Here is an 18,067-nt window from a genome sequence, read left to right on the forward strand (position 1 = left end):
TTACAAATACTGTATACCACAACGCACATTGTTTGTGGCGAACGCTAACCCTAACCCAGACAATGTGTGTGATCAGGGGCGTATCCAGAAATCCAAAAAGGGGGGTTCCCGAATTTTCAACTTCGGGAATTCCTTGTTTTTTCGTCTGACGTTAATGACGTCATAAAACAGCGATTGTAATGAAACAGCGATTGCAGCGATTGTAATGATAAATTATAAAAAAAATCATCAGAAACAGACAATTAACGCCAGCAAAAGCAAACTTTTAGACGCAAAACACACACTTGCGTCGCCAACAATCCTGACAGGCGCCAGCTGCGAAACCGCTTAGTGTGCAATCGTTAACTTCAGGAGAAATATATGTGATCGATTTTGGTAAATCCATTTACGGGACTACGCTAAATTGAAAGCACGTCTTTCGCCACCTGCAATACTAAACGAAGATCGCGCTTTTCCCCGGTGTTATTTGATTAGCGCAACATCTATAAAAACGCCACTGCAATAGTTAATCTAGTTCAGTTTTTTAACCTTTTTAAGTGAGTACGCCACTGCAATAGTTAATCTAGTTCAGTTTTTTAATCTTTTTAAGTGAGTGTACACCTGGCGAGCGAAGTGAGCGCAATTTTTTGGGGGGTAAACTGCATTTTTAAAAATTTCTTGCAAGTTTTTATTACATTGCCGAAAATAAAAATAAAAGAAATATTAAAAAATATGTATCCAATTGTTTTGAATACTTTTTCCGTTTGTCCGTGACGCACTTGGCAGCGTTCCACGGCGCAACGATAGAGAAGCGCTAATCTAGTTCAAAAGACAGTATCAAAACGTAAAAAGAAAAAAAAATGGACTCGTGTATAGTTTGTTTAAGAGGCAGCGGGCCCGATGAATTACAGAGACCGCTTGATTGACTGTTATTAATTGTCGAACACACAATTGTTATCAGCCAACCCGAACGAATAATGAAAGACGAAAGAGAAAAAATATCCTTCGTTTACGTTCGACCAAACAAGAAAAGAAAAAGGCGTTTTGCATTTGATTTTGGTTTCGCATTAGCAAGACGTGTGACCCAATTACACTGAAAAAAAAACACGCAGCTTCGGACGGTGAGGTAAACCCTGACAAATACGAACAAAAAACGTTAATGTCACTTTCGAAAAGGGGGGGGGGTCCCTACTTTTTTTCAATAAAAACAAATTAGAGTGCAGCCTTTAATACGAGAAGTTCTTGTCCAGATTGAAAACTTTGGATTTTGCGCGGGGAGATGATTTTGCAGCTTAAAATTGCGCGGCTGTAATAACATTTCTGCTCAAATTTGCGGGACTGTAATAACGTTATTTGTAAAATTTGCACGGCTAAAAATGAAGTACTACGATTGAAGACCGTTAGTGAGACATAAATTTTGCACGTTTGAGCGATTTTTTGTGGCTGACCGCATTTTATGTTGGTTTTACATGAAATGCGCGGCTATCACCGCGGCTGAGCGGCAAACACATTATCATGTAAGACCGCAAACTGTCTACATTAGGGCGTCCAAAAGACTATGCACAACCTAGATCCGAGTCAAATGTGCTACCTTGTTCAGACAAACTAAACCCAAATCCGTCATAAAAAATGCAAATATGAGTTAAATGAGTCTATTAGACACCAAGAACTAATTAAAAGTGGTAGCTAAAAAACTTGCCAATCACAAAAATACAAACCAAATTTTGCATTTGCTAAACTGCCAACCGATCTGACAAAAATTAACACAGTTCTAAGCAAAATGGTCTACAACAATTAGGGCATCCAAAACTAGGAAAATCTGACTTTTAGACTGAGGTCTTGGACAATGCTCTAATTTACCTTAACAAATCTGCTTTAAGAAGATTAAATTTAATAGGACCCCTCTGAACTGAGTCCTATAACCTGGACAATATATTATCTTATTGGGCTTTTTTTTCCCAGCGTTTAAATAATAATTAAATCAACATACATTATTTGAGTTAGGATGCTGGTTTGCTTTTCGGTTCGGGTGTGTCAAGTGGATAAAGCTGTTTCTTATAGTATTTTTTTGTATAAAGCTGTTTCTGATAGTATTTTTCCTACTTATGATGTCATTATAATCACTATTTATGATGTCACAATTATTTAACTGTCAGACGGAAAATGTGAAAATTCTCATTTAAAAGTTTGCACACAGCCCCTCACCCAATTTTCGATTTCTGGATGCAACCCTAAATTTAATTCATAATTTTGTTAATCTAACAACATTCAATTGGATTTTATGTCTGATTTGTTAAGGAAAATAAGTATATATTTTAAATAACTAGCTTGGAATTTTGACCATGACTACCAATGCTGATATCAACATAAACCACAATCATACCAATGGAGGAGTTTTCGAAGTACCTATACTTCCATCAGTTCCAACTAATAAACTTGAAGCTCAGGTGCAAAGTTTTTTTGTCCTAAATTTAACTTATATTTCCTATTTATTTGTAAGTAATCATTGGATTTTTAACCCCACTTAGGTTACTTTTTTAAGGCCAAAATAGTACCTTAAAATGATCAGGTTAAGTTTGTAATGTATATCTTTCATCTTATTTTGAATAACTAGAATCCATGAATTGAAAATTGCATGCATTATATAAGAAACTAGACGAAATACCCGGCGTTGCCCAGGTTACAAAGAATAGGGTAACATTAATTTACGGAATGATGAATGGTCGGAACGCTCACAGTAATATTATTATAGATAATAACACTTGACCCACCTTCACCCAAACGCTAACCCCCACCCTAACCCAAATATTGTGCGTTGGTTTAATACTTGTTTTAACGGGGTAATACTTAAATTAGTGAGCGTTCCGACCATTCATCATTCCCTAAATTAGTATTACCCAAAAGAATATTTGCCGGTTATTCGTAAGATTTTCGTAAATGACATAAATAATGCAAACATATTTTTTTAAATATCATAACAAATTTGCTTATGCCTAAACGTTTGAACTGAGTGTCACTACATAGAAATTTCAAATCATGTGATGTGAAGTCGGTTAACTATAGCGCACAACACTTGGCTAAGTAAGCAATACATCTTTTAAGTAACGAAAACCCGTGACGTTTGTCAATTGAGAATAACTCCCAAACGTAAAACTTTAGGTTGTAGCAGCAATTGCTTAGACTTGCTTGATAGCATCATGTTTAAGCAAATACGTAATTCCGGTGCTAAACTGCGTCAAACGTGAGAAAAACCCTCATTGAAAAAACAAATGCTTACTGTTAACTGCTGCAATAAAGCTTTTTTCGCGAACTCTGCTAAGTATTGCGTGGGTAAACACATTGTAAGAAGTCATTAGGCTTTGGCCTCAATCACTATAGCTAACAAACGGCTTTAAAATAAAATTCAATTCTTCGTAAATTTGCGAAGTCTACCTAAACTTTACGCGGTAACAGGCATCAATAAGTTCCTAAACATAATAGTCTTAGTTGGAAACATTAAAATTTTACTTTTTTACTAAGGAAATATACTTACTTTTATTTTTTTATTTCCCGGCAGGTAATTGCGCTTGAAAAAAAGTTTTGCGCGGATACCTTAAACTTGGACTATATTTTACTTAAACTCTGCCTAACACAAAAACTTCTAAATATACCTATATTAAATTAACTAACGCTGGGACCTGGGATACGTGCTTAAACACAATCTTGGTAAGTGACAAATCACATTGTAACATTTTGTAAAAACATCTTGTAAATCGCATTGAGTGTGACGTAACACTGTGATGCAACACATTGTAAACATTTTAATAGTTTTCCACCAGTGAGGTTTGAACTCACGACCTTTGTTTCATGAAACCTGTTCTCTACCACTGAGCTAAAGTGGCACAACGTTAAACTGCTCGAAATTTATATTATAATCATCACCGACTGTGCGAACATCTTACATCTCACAAACTTTCTCTTTTATTATGTAGATATAGATAGATAAGTTTTCTTAAAATATATTTTAGAATTGTGTAAGTGTTTTTGCAAGAAATTAAAGAAGTACTGTTTTAAAGTTTTCAAAATCAAATATAGGCACTTGAGGTCAGTGGCGTATCCAGGATGAGGGTTGGGGGATTTGGAAGTGCTCAAATTGTTTTGTTTTTTTTCAAATACGGACAAAATGTGCCCAAATTAGTTTTGTTGGAGTTACGTACGGACAAAAACGTGCCCAAATGAGTTTAATTCGAGCTATGTACAGAGAGTGATTCATATCAAATCACCCAACCCATAAAGCATGACCTTCTTAGATTTTGCCAAAAAGTGGTACATCTACTAAGCACTAAATACTTAATCTTTGTTTTAAATTTTGTTGAAATTGTCAGAGTACTTTTGAGATAACACACTTTTAAGTTAACACATTATTACCACTAGATGGCGATATATATTTTGTATTTTTACCAATATCTCAGTCATTTGTGGATGGATTTTTGCAATGTTGGGCTTATTTTTATGATTGTAGCAAGGCCTAATCAATGATTTCTTTAATGTAGGGGGGTATTCCATATCAAATCATCACAAAAATTGAAATTTTGTAACCACCCGTCTCAGATTTTCATGATATTTACGTTGTGCAAAATAGGGACCAAAAAAATAGGTTTGCAAAAAAATTCCAATCCATTAAGAAGTTACGGCATCTTGAAATTTGACCACTAGAGGGGGTTTTCCGACATCCGAAAAACGCAAATGTACATTTAAACGTTATAACTTAAGTAAAAATGGAAGCAAAAGTATGTTTCCTACCATTTTTGGGGTCAAGGAATCCATTTTTGAAGTCAAAATTGCATTTAGGTAAGGTTTAGAGGCCGTAAGGGTCACTTCAAAAGAAAAAAAATGTCAATGTTCCGAGCGAAATGGTGAAATGAATAGTTAGGCCTTAACTTTACCTGCAAAAAGAGCCCAAAACTGTAGAAATCCAATAAGAAATCGGTGAGATATTAACAAAAACACAAAATACATTTTGCCACCTAGTGACAAAAGCATGCCAATTTGAAAGTGCAATATCTCAGTAAGTAGTTGACCAATTTTTATAAAATTCAAAACTTATGGCTATTTTGTCATTTCTAAGCTGCTGTGTGAATTTCATTAAATTTAAAAAGGATGAGGTCAGAAATGTTATTCAAATTGGGTGATTTGATATGAAATCACTCCAGACAAAAAAGTTCCTAAATTAGTTGTATTTGAGCTATGTACGGACAACATGTGCCCAAAGTAGTTTTATCCGAGCTACATACGGACAAAAAAGTGACCAAATTAGTTTTATCCGAGCTACTTAGACCTAAAACTGTCCCAATTAGTTTTATTTGAGCTACATACGGACAAAATGTGCCCCAATTAGTTTTATCTGAACCATCTACGGCCAAAAAAGTGCCCAAATTAGTTTTATCAGAACCATCTACGGACAAAAAAGTGCCCAAATTAGTTTTATTTGTGCTACGAATAGGGATGTTCAAAGTATAATATAGAATCCAATTCTGCCGTTTATTTCAGGTAATTGGAACGGATATAATTTAATGTTTAACCGCGGATTGTTGCGCCTAATTGCACAAACGCGTGTGGTAAGTTGGCCTGTCCCGGGGCGACCAATTTACAGTGCTTGCTTCAAATGTAACCTGGTAGTGCAGTGTCAGCGTTTTTTCCGTCGACCAATTACTGTGTCTTGGGATAACGTTCGTCTAATAATTAAGTGCCAATCAAGTGTTATTGGGCGAGCGATCAACGTGTAATGTCTGGTGTGGAGTTCGCAATTTCCCTAAATGCGTTAAGTTGCAAAAGTAACATTACGTTGTAAAATGTGCTGGCCGTCCACAAAATGCGCTATAGGGTTACTTTAGGCCAATATTCAACGAGGTTATGCAGTTATGCACAGTGTAATTGTCAAGAATTCGTTAAGTCAATAGTAACTTTGTATTCTTTGCAGTACATTATTTGACTGCATAACAGATCATGTTAGTAAAAAAATAAGCCCTAAGACCCAACAATGCTTGGAAAAACAGGACCGAATTGCTTAAGACTTCTGTGTGCAGTGTTGCATTGTACTCACTATTGGCAAAAATATATGTTTTGGCCACAACCTGGACAGTTGACATATAACAGTTTACACAACTGCTTTAAATGACAGTTGTTAAGAATGTTAAACATATGGGAGATTTTTTTTTATTATAATGTACACATGTTAGAAAATTGTTTGGGCGATTTATTGCTGTGATTGTGGGCCCTGTAGGGTAGATTAGGATTAATCTCTTCCGCAAACAAAATTGAGGTTAAATAATTTAATAAAAATAACTAGGTTTCGCTATTCTGGATTCGTTATTCTAGATTCGAAACCTATTATTCTAGAATACCTTGGGATTCTACTTTAAACATCCCTAGCTACGAACAATCAAAAACGTGTTCTGATTAGTTTAAGTTATTGTTATATGGGCATTATTCTTTTTGTGTATGTTTTTTATTTTATATTTCATTTGAAAAATTATCCGGCATTACATAGGATAAATAGAGTATTTACCAGTTTAATTATTACCAGTAAGAGACTATTTGCGTTGTCCTATCAATGTAAATTAATTACACCTTCAATGGGCGCGAATTTATAAATATACCCGAATTTTGTTTGGTTAAGTAAACCCATCATGCTGCGGGCTCTTCTTCACTGTTGCATATTACGTTGTAACATGCATGTCAATTTGCTACTGTTGTGTGTTATCAAATTAATAATAATTCATAAATGAATGTGACAACTACCATGCAACCAAAATGTAAAGGGCTAAATAATGCAAAATTATTTTTATGCCATAACATTTTTAATAGCGCGTATACGTTACACTCCATGGCACTTCACGTTAGGTAGAGAGCAATTTCATTGTAATGTTTTGTTTTTTACGGTGATCAGAAAACATAGAGTCTACATTGTAAAACAGAAAGGCGCTGTTCATCCCTATGTTGTTTGCTGCCGACAACACCTTATAACAGGGGTTCTTGACCGGAGGATGCGCTTACCTTAAATACAGCGCTGGCCAATTCTCAGGGAACACAAGTACCACTACAATATTAAATGTTTTGTGCAGTAGTTTTATGGTTACATGATTGCACACTAAGCGGTTTCACAGCTGGCGCCAGGTAGGATTGTTGATGTGACACATGTTCGCTTTGCTTCTAAGTTTCGCTTTTGCTGGACGTTAATAGACTGTTTCTGATTAGTTTTTCATTTATTTATTACGTCATTACAATCACTATTTTAGCATACCTGTCACTAATTTATGATGTCATTAACGCCAGACGGAAAAACGGGTAATTACCTAAGTTAAAAATTCTACCCTTTTTGGATTTCTGGATGTCCCTGATGCTATACATTGAAATTATACTCGTATGTAGTTGGTGTGAAGTCTTCAGCGCATTCTTGAGCCTGCAGTGGCGTGGCTGTCACAGTAACATTGAAACAAATATATGTTCATTAATGCTATTTGACAACCCTTTACTTCAAATTGTAACAAAATACTTATGATTGGTATTTTAGTTGTGATTATGACAGGTAGCATATCTGACCAGAAGAAACCTTCGCCAACCAAAAAGAACTCTTGCGGTTGCGTCCTGCCGGGCAACTGAGTGGGGTCATGTCCCAGTACACAAGTCGCGGCGGGCGTAACAGTGGCTTTTGCTCTTGATTGATGAGCAATAACGCTTGATTGATACTTAATTATTTGCTTGATTAGGCGAAGGGTATTGTGAGACGCGCAATTGGTTGCCCGAAAAAACTCTTGACATTGCACTGCAAGGCTACATTTAAAGCAAGCACTATAAATGTGTCGCCGCAGCAACAGACCTTCATCTTAGCTTGTCTTTTGAGCATGTACAATTAGGCACAACCATCAGTAGTTAAATATTAAATTATACTGGTTAAACCGGAAATAAACCGCAGAATTTAATACATATCCCATTTGGGTTTGATATTCTATTATGATCATTCCTAATCGCAGCAATCACTGTTTTAGTCCTGTGATAGTTGTTTCCTCTTTTTTTTTTCAAAAATTTTTTTTTCCAACATCCAATTTACAAAATACCTTGTGGTTGTTTCCACACATATTCAATCACATATATTTTTGAAAAGCGTAAATATGTAATAATGAATAACATTACACACTACAATTGGCAGAAATTAATTTTGTTGTGCCATTTTATAAAAAGTTACGGTAGTGTGAAGCAAGTTGTTTAGTGAGAAAAAGTCAGTGTAAGACATATAGACTGTTTATTATTTTAAAAAGTACACACTTTTGATCATACAATTGTTACGTGTTGGCAGTTTTACTTGAAATTGGTAAGTACTTGAATTCCCCATTCCTGTTAAATGTACAGGTATAACATTCGGACCGGCATATTAAGAGTGTACCAGGCTATGCTTCTCCCCCTAAGGCCTAAAGCGCTCATGTTCAAATGGCGGATCGTGATCCGGATCCGGATCTTTTTAGCGTTTTGTGCGGATCTTCTAATAGTCTTAAAAAAACAAACTTTCTACAGTGTTTTCATGTGAATACCAATTGTCAGTGTTAATGAATTTTGTAAAAAATCAAGCATAGAACGAGACTCCCAAATGCTAATCTTTGTGAGCGTTTGAGGATATCAGTCAGCGACAGAAAGCCGCAATTCGATGCTATTGTAAGACCTAAAGTCTAAAACAGGGCTCGGCAACCTACGACCCGCCGCCTCTTTGACAAACTAGATACGAGTCCATTTCAAATACTTTTTGACTATTTTAACTCGTAAGTGCGAAAAATTTTCCCACTTTGCGCGAATCATCGTTCTGCGTCCGGCTTGTTTATGCGTTTTTTTCAACTAGATCAGCGCTTCGTTACCGTTAATGGAAAACGCATTAAAAAATGTTGGACATATATTTTTTAACATTTTGTATTTTCGGTAATGTAATAAAAACTTGCAAGAAATTTAAAAGAAATGACGGTATACCTAAAAAAATCGCGCTCGCTTCGCTCGCCACGTGCGCCCCACTTACAAAGGTTAACAAACACTAATCAACATTAACTATTAAACTCGCGTTTACATAAATAAAGCACCATAAAAATTAAAGCGTGTCCAATATGTTTACTATTCGTGTTTGGTGGATCATCATGTTGTCAGGTTTGGCTGTGGTGGATCATGGCAGAAATCATTTGAAGACCCCTGGTCTAAAGTATATTTTTGGTTGTTTAATTACGCAAATGCAAAAAATTTTCGGTGGTTTTACTAGGTTTATGTGTCTAGTTTTCAACAAATCTATCCCAATGGTAACATGCATACTATGGGGCATGTTGCACTGTGGCTGTGACAATTTCTATTAAATATCATTATTTCGAGCATTATCAATTGGAAATTTATCGAAAGAATATTTTTTTCTGCTTTTCAATCTGGTTTTGAGCAGCACGTTTTCACACAAGTTTGCCTGAAAACAGCTATCTATGAAACACTTTTAAAGCAAGAAAAGCAGACATGTACGTACACCCCCAGGCCCCAGGTTGTACCTTCACTTGTCCCTTATGTATTTGTTAAGGACTTAATCTCACAAAAATTTTTGCCCTTCGGCGCTAAGTTTTGTTCTCTAATTTTATTATTAATAACCTTGTTTATTGCCAAATCATGGCAAGGTTCATACATTCCTTAGCCGAACACATCATTTAAGTTTAGGGGCGCGACCAAAAAACCGAAGAATTTTTGCCAAAAATGCTTGTCACCAGAAGGCTGGCAAGATTCTGCCAGCCTGGCAACAAATTTTATAGAATTTACAAGTTAGGTGAATTCCCATCACGTCAATGAAAGACAAGATGCTCTGTTGCTTGGCAATTGGCAACTAAGCAGAGTTTGGGTGATCTGTCGCGTTGCTTCAGGTGTAGCGCAGATATTAACAGACTAAAAAAAAGTTCTTCCGCAGAGCTTAATTAGGCACTTTTACATTTAATAATTTAGGCACTTTGCGCACTGATTTTCAGCTTTTGCGTGAAATTTTGGAAACCTGCGCACATTGTACAAAAATTGGGGGTAACACTGCGACAGATGTGTGTAATTGAGAGTTGAGAGAAATCTTTTTTCCTCAACAACTTGGATTTTTGTTGACTTGGCATGACTGCGGCGCAGATGTTACAATAAAAAAGTCATGGTTTTAAATCAGCACACTAAGTAGTTTTGCAGCTGGTGCCTCAGGAATTTTTCGACAACACATGTCTTACCTTATGTCAAACAGAAATGTGTTGTTCACTAAGTAGAAAATTTAAGCCATCTTCTAAATTTCTGGATATGCCCCTTCAAAGTAGTCAACCCGCACATTTACAAAAAAAGGAACACAGTGCTGTGGCAAAATTAAAAGCAAATATAATAAAATTATTTACCATTCAACTTGACTATACATGCTAAAAAATCATACATACAAAATCTACTATTCCGTACCTAGGTGATCTACTTAGTATTTTCCTAATCATTAAGAAATAATATAAAAAACGTGCTCTGTCGAAATATGGCTCAACAAAATGCTAGTTTCCTTTATTTTTGCGTGGTTGTTTATATTGCTATTCACTTGATCAATGCTTAAATTTAATTTAATATATAGGCAATTGAAGTGAGAGGCCATAGAGTGAACTGGCAATCTTATCTGCAAGGTCAAATGATTCAAGATCAGGATTTTCAAGTAATAAGAGAATTTGATCTTGCTAAAACAGCAGAAGCCCGGAAGCAGGTTTTGGAGAAAAGAGGAGATGTGGTATTTAATAACCTGAATATAATTTTTGCTATAGGTTGCTCATAAAAAATATGGAATAATCCTAAATATTTAATCTCTATTTCAGTGTGCCAAAACATTCATTTCTTTAATGACCAGGATATCTAAAGAGCAAACTGTAAGATATGTGTTGACTACAGTAGATGATTTGCTTGCTGAGGACCCCCAAAGAACTCAACTTTTCAATGACTGCAACAACAAAAAGCGCCAATCACCATGTATTGGGTTTATGAACATGTTAAATAGGAATGACAAGTTCATTGTACATCAGGTTATTATGGAACGTATTTTAATATTTACTTATTCAGGGTTGCCCTTGTATATAAAATTTGCACTCGCCAGTCGAGAAAGTTGACCACCAATCAGCACTTTACCCAGACAAAAAATAATGCCGGCACGCTGTCTGCAAGTTTTCAGCCTACCAAATTGTTTTTTGCTAATTTAACCTGCTTTACTATTTTGGTGCTTATGCATTTTTCTTAAACAGAAAATCAGCATGTCTATTAACATGCCTGGATAGACAAATGTAATGTAGTTACGTGATCAACCTTAAATAACTTTTTTTCGGAAATTTGAATGCCGACAAGTAAACAAATTATCTGAATTAATGATAATTTGAATTGTACTTAATAATTAAAAAGCTATTCACTGGCCAACAAAAAAAATTGGCATTAAAGGTTAGTACAAACATGAACAACACTATGCATGGATCTGTAATGTAGCTTGATATATGCATTATGCAAGCTACTATTCAAACATCCTAATCAAGATTATGTCAATCTACTCTACCTTTTTGGCTTTGCAATTCATTGTATTTATTCTTTTAAGTATCTGTAAAATGAACTGATATTGGATTATTGTTAAATGAAGATGTTTTTTGCAACTTCTGGTAAAGAACAGCTGAGGAGTTTGAAATTATATAAAGTAGGTGTGGACTAACGGGCACACTTACAAACCTGTGTTGACTATCAAAGAAAGTATTTAAAACATTATGTATATCATAACTAGGGATGTTCAAAGTAGAATATTGAATCCTTGGATTCGAATCCAGATGGGATTCAAATCCAATTCTGCCGTTTATTTTGGGTAATTGGAACAGATATAATTTATTGTTTTACCGCCGAGTATTACGCCTAATTGTACAAACGCGTGTGGTAAGTTGGCCTGTAGCTTCGGCGACCAATTTACAGTGCTTGCTTTAACTGTAACCTGCTAGTGCAGTGTCAGCGTTTTTTCGGGCGACCAATTACCGCGTCTCGCGATAACGTTCGTCTAATAATTAAGTGTCAATCAAGCATTATTGGGCGAGCGACTAATGTGTAATGTCTGGTGGGGAGTTCGCAATTGCCCTAAATGCGTTAAGTTGCAAAAGTAATATTACGTTGTAAAACGTGCAGGCGGTCTACACAATGCGCTATAAGGTTACTTAAAGTCAACTTAAGGCCAATATTCAGCGAGGTTTTGCAGTTATGCACAGCGTAATTGTCAAGAATTCGTTACGTCGATAGTAACTTTGTATTCTTTGCACTACATTATTTGACTGCATAACAGATCATGTTAGTCAAAAAAGAAGCACTAAAACCCAACAATGCTTTAAAAAACAGGACACAGTGTTTCATTGTACTCACTATTGGCAAAAATATAAGTTTTTGCAACAACCTGGACAGTCGACATATTACAGTTTATAGAACTGCTTCAAATGACAGTTGTTAAAAATGTTAAACATATGGGAGATTTTTTTATTATAATGTACATATGTTAGCAAATTGTTTGGGCGATTTATTGCTGTGATTGTAGGCCCTGTTGGGTAGATTAAGATTAATCCCTTCCCCAAACAAAACCAAGGTTAGATAATTTAATAAAAATATACTAGGATTCGCTATTCTGGATTCGTTATTCTAGATTCCAAACCTATTATTCTAGAATACCTTGGGATTCTACTTTGAACATCTCTAATCATAACAAAGCTTTAGTGTGACCCATTCACCAAGCACACAAAAAAATTATCAGAAATGTTAGGGAAATTTTGCCCTAAGTTTTTGTTTGGAACAGCCATCTTTTAATCTGGTGCCAGGAAAAAAATATCTATCATCATTTGTCGCATTCATGTTTTTTTCAACTTAATCTGCCTCTGAAGGTTTTGTTACAGCAGAAGGTGAATCACAGAGTTCTTCAACCAGTATTGTTTCTATAATTGACCCAACTTAATCATCTGAACCTGACGATTTTTTTCAGCAAGCAGCAGTAGATGTTGTAAATTTCAACAAATCTGTACACAGTTTTGGGAGTCTCTTTTAAGCTAATCGACTTGAAAAATTTGAACAGATGACTGCTACACTTCGAAAAAGATTTAAGAATGAATAAAACATGTTTAGCAAAAAATGTTGTTAAAGAGCAACAACAATGCAAATACTTTAAAAAAATTATGACACAGCTGAAAGAAAAGTTTGTTAAAGCAAAAAATATGAAAAAGTACAAGTTTTGACTGAGGTACCGCAATCATGAAGCATTAGGCAAACTCAACATGAATTTGATGCACCAAATTATATGGTGTGCAAAGCCTTGTTCAACCAGAGTTGTTCAACAAAAAGGGGATTTTATCCACTACAAACCCCAAACCTGGCAAGCCACTAATACAATCTACAGTTGTTCTTGTAAAATAATTTCATATGAGTTATGAAATTAGTAGACAAATGCCTGGGATAAAGGATGTTTTTTCAGTGGTAGTGGATAGAAAAAGAAAATCACTCGGAAAATGGCTCATTTTATGCACAATAAATCAGGCACATCTTAAATTCAACAAATACTAGTATTGAAAGTTGAAATTTTAAAGTTTACAGAAGTAAGGCCAAAGCAAGTGATACTATCCCCATCTAGTGAAACACCATAATTTATATGCATAAATAAATTCATGAAAATGTTAAACTGATGATATAAGGTGGCATGGAAAATGGAAAACATTTGGAAACAATAAATAAAGAACCTGCATATACAAAGATTTGTATCTAAAATTACTTGCAATCCTCCAAACTGCTACCTTAATAAATGCCAACCTTGTAAAACAAATATTGTGAAACTGGAAGAAACTCTTAAGAAATATTTTAAAGATGAATGAATTGATCAAATGGCTTACAAATTGCAGTTTACAGCAGACGTAACGACAATAGAAACAGGAATTTAAAAAAAACAGATGACTTTGTTACAACATTTTTGAAAAACCTAGAAAAGCTTTTGCAACAAGACTTCATCACCAATCAACAATTTGTTTATTTGAAAAAATTAAACGAAAGTGAACTTTGTGATTCAAGCACCAATCTTTATGATTTTTGACGTCTCTAAAAAAACAGTATAGAAAAGGCTATGCCAGATTTTAGTGAGATATGAGTAAAGTTGGACAATTGTACTTGCTGTTAGATTTAGCCACAATGCCCCAATGCACGTTTCACTTCCTCCTCATGGAAGTCTTGAATTCTCCCTGTTATAAAGTTAAAGATGTTGGTGAATTAAGTTAATATAAACAATACGAAAATTAAAAACATATTCTGTTTCCCAGACAGATTTAAACAGCCTTACTTGAGATTTGTATCTTTTACAAGAAAAGTCAGAACTAAGTAAAATATGAAAACTTTCTTGAGATTGATGTAGTTATTGGACCTACAATAGAAAGACATTTTTGCTTTTTGCCTTCTACCAAAATGCATTCGTTTAGAAGAGACTATAAGCCAAATAAGAAAACCGTAAGTGGCTGATATCACAAACGTTATGTCCTTTAGAAAATTTTCTTGCTTGAGGAATAGGAAAGTGAAGTTCTTTGTTTAGCATTTCATTAAAAAAAATTTTTCACTACAAAGCTGAACAAACTGAAAAGAATCTTAATGGGCCAAAATATTAGTGAAATTTTAAAGTATGCACATTATAAAAACGTGGAATTTCACGCTTTTGGCATTTGGTGACTGTGTGCTAAAGCTTTTAAAAATGCAAATTTGCATTATTTTCTGGTAGGTGTTGATGATCTACTTAGTTTTACATGTTGGTGCTTTCACTGAAACTTCTTTCCAGAGAACCATTGTTCAGACAGTCGCAAAAAAAAACTTTTTAAGCTATGAAATCCCGTCACCAAGGATTTTAGAAAGGGGTGAATAATTGAATACACCTGATAGGAGTTCTATGGTGATAACCGAGTTATGTTTATAAAAAAAATTCTATGTCAGACATTTTTAATGGCCATGTTTCATAGCTGTAGGCTGTTTTCAATGCGTTTTTTTTTTTTTTTTTAAATTTAAATTTGACGATATCTTAAAAAGTGATGTTCTCGAGAAAAAATAAAGGTATATTCTAAATCAGTGCAAAAATGCATCCAAGATAAAATACTCACATTTTCGTTTAGAAAACAAAAGTGAAATTTTGTTGGCCAGTGTTATAATAATCTTCTTGTGAATTTTTAATTTGTAAGCATACTTTTTATGTAGGCAAGTCGAATCATTGCTAAACTTGCTTGTTGGGGAACAGAGCGTATGAACTCTCAAGACCTCAGTTACTATTTAAATTGGATAAAAACACAGTTGTCCAATGAGGTATGTTTATTTTAAAGTTTTAGGCCTTTTTATTGTGTGGTTTTCACTTTATTTCATGCTGCTAACAGAATATGAAGTATGCAGCAGATGACTTAACAATGCCACCTTCCTAACCATTTAAACACTGCATCTGTGTTTCCTTTGTCATTATGAAAAAAAATGCATTAAACGTATATATATTTGGTTTTTAATATCTTCAATATATAAGAAATTTGAGCCGGTTTGCATTTCTTTTTGATAAGAACTTCACTAAACATCATTATTTAAAAGGGTGTCCTCTCTTGTTCTGTCACAACAGTTTTTTGTTTGAAAGTAGTTCAAATATATTTTTTATTTGCATGTAGCTTGAATACACTTTTCTATTTGCACAGAGCTTGTGTAATACGTATTTGGGCAACTTTTTATTTAATGGTAGCTTGAATGAAACTCACTTTATTTGAATGTAAGGCAAACATACCAATTGGTTCTTTTTTATTCATGCTTTGCATTTAAACAAATTTGTTTTGTTTTTTTACTTACATTTAGCTGGAATAAATTTTAACAGGTCACAATTTGGATCGAACGAGCTCAAAAGACTTTCATGCCCATTTTTATTTAAACACATCTCAAAAAAAATATTTTGCTTTTTTTTTTCTTGTGTAACTAAAAAATTGAAAAAACTAAGACCCATTTTAAAAACTTTGTTGAAGTTGAAAATTGTATTTAAACATCCTTGCAATATACTGAAAGTTTGGGTGCAAGGAAACATTTCTTGAATCTGCAAACTTTTAAATATATATGTTTCTTAAATAAAAATGGTAAAACAAAGTTTGTGTAGGTAACAGATTTTGTTCAAAGCATTCTTTCTTGTCTGCAAATGATGTTAAGGATTCCAATTTACAGATTAACTTTCTTTGAAATGGATGGTGTAAACAGGTAATTGATTTATATGTGTTTATACTCTTTTGGTTCGCTGTACTTGTTCAATTAATTTTTTTTAAACACCACCCGACAAAAACTAATATATTGCTGCAAACATGAAGATATTACATTATTATTGTTTCTCAACCCGACCTAAATTTTGTTCCCCTTTAATATGATTGGGTTGCTAACTGCAGTAAGTTACATATATATATATACAGTATATATTTCACAGGCAGATTTATGAGCATTCTTATGCACCTTAAACTGTCTATGACAGAACCCAATAATGTTTTGATTATCACAAGTCATCCTTGCCCAACTACAACAATTATTTCGCCTTCACCCCAAAAAGATAATCCTATTACCAGTTTAGTTTTTTTTTTACTTTGCAACACAAGTTTGGTCGACTGTCAACGTAGTGCAGTAAATGCTAAGAATTTCATATTTTTTCTATTGTATGTCTGACTCAAAGTTCAATAAAAACTACCAGAGGAAAACAGGCAAATCGCAACTGCCACATACTGTATATGCAAAAAAAATAATAATACTAACCATGTCCAAAAAACATTATCGGAAAGTTGTAATTATAGAAAAATGACAAAAAATTAGATGTGATGCACGTTGGGTTACATAGACTTGTCTTTCTTTAATGTGACCTCTGGACAGTGCAATGAATTTTTGAAGGAAAAATCAAGCATTTTATAAGAATAATGCAAAATGGTGATGCAGTTGCCCAAGAATTTAAAAGTATGACAATATTCTTTGAAGCATATTGGTTGAAGGTTGTAGTAAGAATATCAAACCCCATACAGAAGTGGGTATTATTTTAAATGTTTGGTTGAAAATAAATAGAAATGTTCAAAATAATACCTATTTCTGTATGGGCTTTGGTATTCTTACTACGTATGACAACATGATTCATTTGCTATATAATATACTAAAATGAGTAGTTCCATGTGCAATTGGTTAAAGCAACTCATATTTTTGCAGTTTATTATCGGTTCTTCACACCAAATGTGGTTTCCAGCTACAATACCAGACCATTTTTTGCCTATGGTTGCTAACTTTTTCACCTGATATTTCGGCTCGTATGGTCAAATATAACCCTGTTCCAATACTAGCTGATGTTCTAGGTGAAGCTGGAAAAGAAAAAGTTACCCGAATTGTTTTGGCAACCCTTCGCGTAAGCAGATAATAATATGTTTTTTATTTTAGCTGTTCACAGTCAAAACATATTCTATTGATTTTTTTCCCGCCAAATGTTGCTCTGAACCAATGTTTTCTAATCTTTTTAGCTTACAGCGCACCAGTAGACTTCTAAAAACCTAGTGCACCTGGCGAGCTAAGCAGGTTCTGATAGACCGTTTTTTGATAGAAAAGTTGGTATGCAGAAAGTATTTGCAATAAAACCGTTTATGTCCATGAATTACAAAACGGACAGTACACATTTGACAACACGCACCTGTAGACTTCTAAAAACCTAGTGCACCTGGCGAGCTAAGCAGGTTCTGATAGACCGTTTTTTATAGAAAAGTTGGTATGCAGAAAGCATTTTGCAATGAAACCGTTTATGTCCACGAATTACAAAACGGACAGTACACATTTCACAACACTAAATCCTTTGTTTTTCTTACTAAAATGTTGAGATATGCACATTTTGTGGTTGTTGGCCGCCTGTGTTAATATTCTGTGTTGGTGTAACAATCGCCTTTTTAACTGAAGTAGTTTTTCACAAAAAAATGCTTTTTAGGGTCTTCATTTTAAGAAATGATAGTTAACACAAAATTTATTTTCTATAAGCATATCTACCCTCAGTCGA

At 34.4% G+C, this 18,067-nt stretch overlaps 1 protein-coding gene across 1 annotated transcript in view; it reads left to right on the top strand.

Moving 5' to 3' along the window:
• The first annotated feature begins 2,257 nt into the window (after positions 1 to 2,257).
• The window catches only part of LOC146136259 (V-type proton ATPase subunit H-like), a 30,301-nt gene continuing 14,491 nt past the window's right edge, over positions 2,258 to 18,067 (top strand). Inside the window, exons 1-6 of the mRNA XM_083395276.1 lie at positions 2,258 to 2,426; positions 10,604 to 10,753; positions 10,839 to 11,042; positions 15,241 to 15,345; positions 16,163 to 16,260; positions 17,239 to 17,431. Coding sequence (XP_083251402.1) covers positions 2,322 to 2,426; positions 10,604 to 10,753; positions 10,839 to 11,042; positions 15,241 to 15,345; positions 16,163 to 16,260; positions 17,239 to 17,431 — 855 coding nt within the window. The 5' untranslated portion in view covers positions 2,258 to 2,321. The remainder of the gene's footprint in view (positions 2,427 to 10,603; positions 10,754 to 10,838; positions 11,043 to 15,240; positions 15,346 to 16,162; positions 16,261 to 17,238; positions 17,432 to 18,067) is intronic.

This window comes from Ascidiella aspersa, chromosome 8 (genome assembly GCF_963924565.1).
Source record: "Ascidiella aspersa chromosome 8, kaAscAspe10.2, whole genome shotgun sequence".
In the NCBI taxonomy this organism is placed as follows: domain Eukaryota; kingdom Metazoa; phylum Chordata; class Ascidiacea; order Phlebobranchia; family Ascidiidae; genus Ascidiella; species Ascidiella aspersa.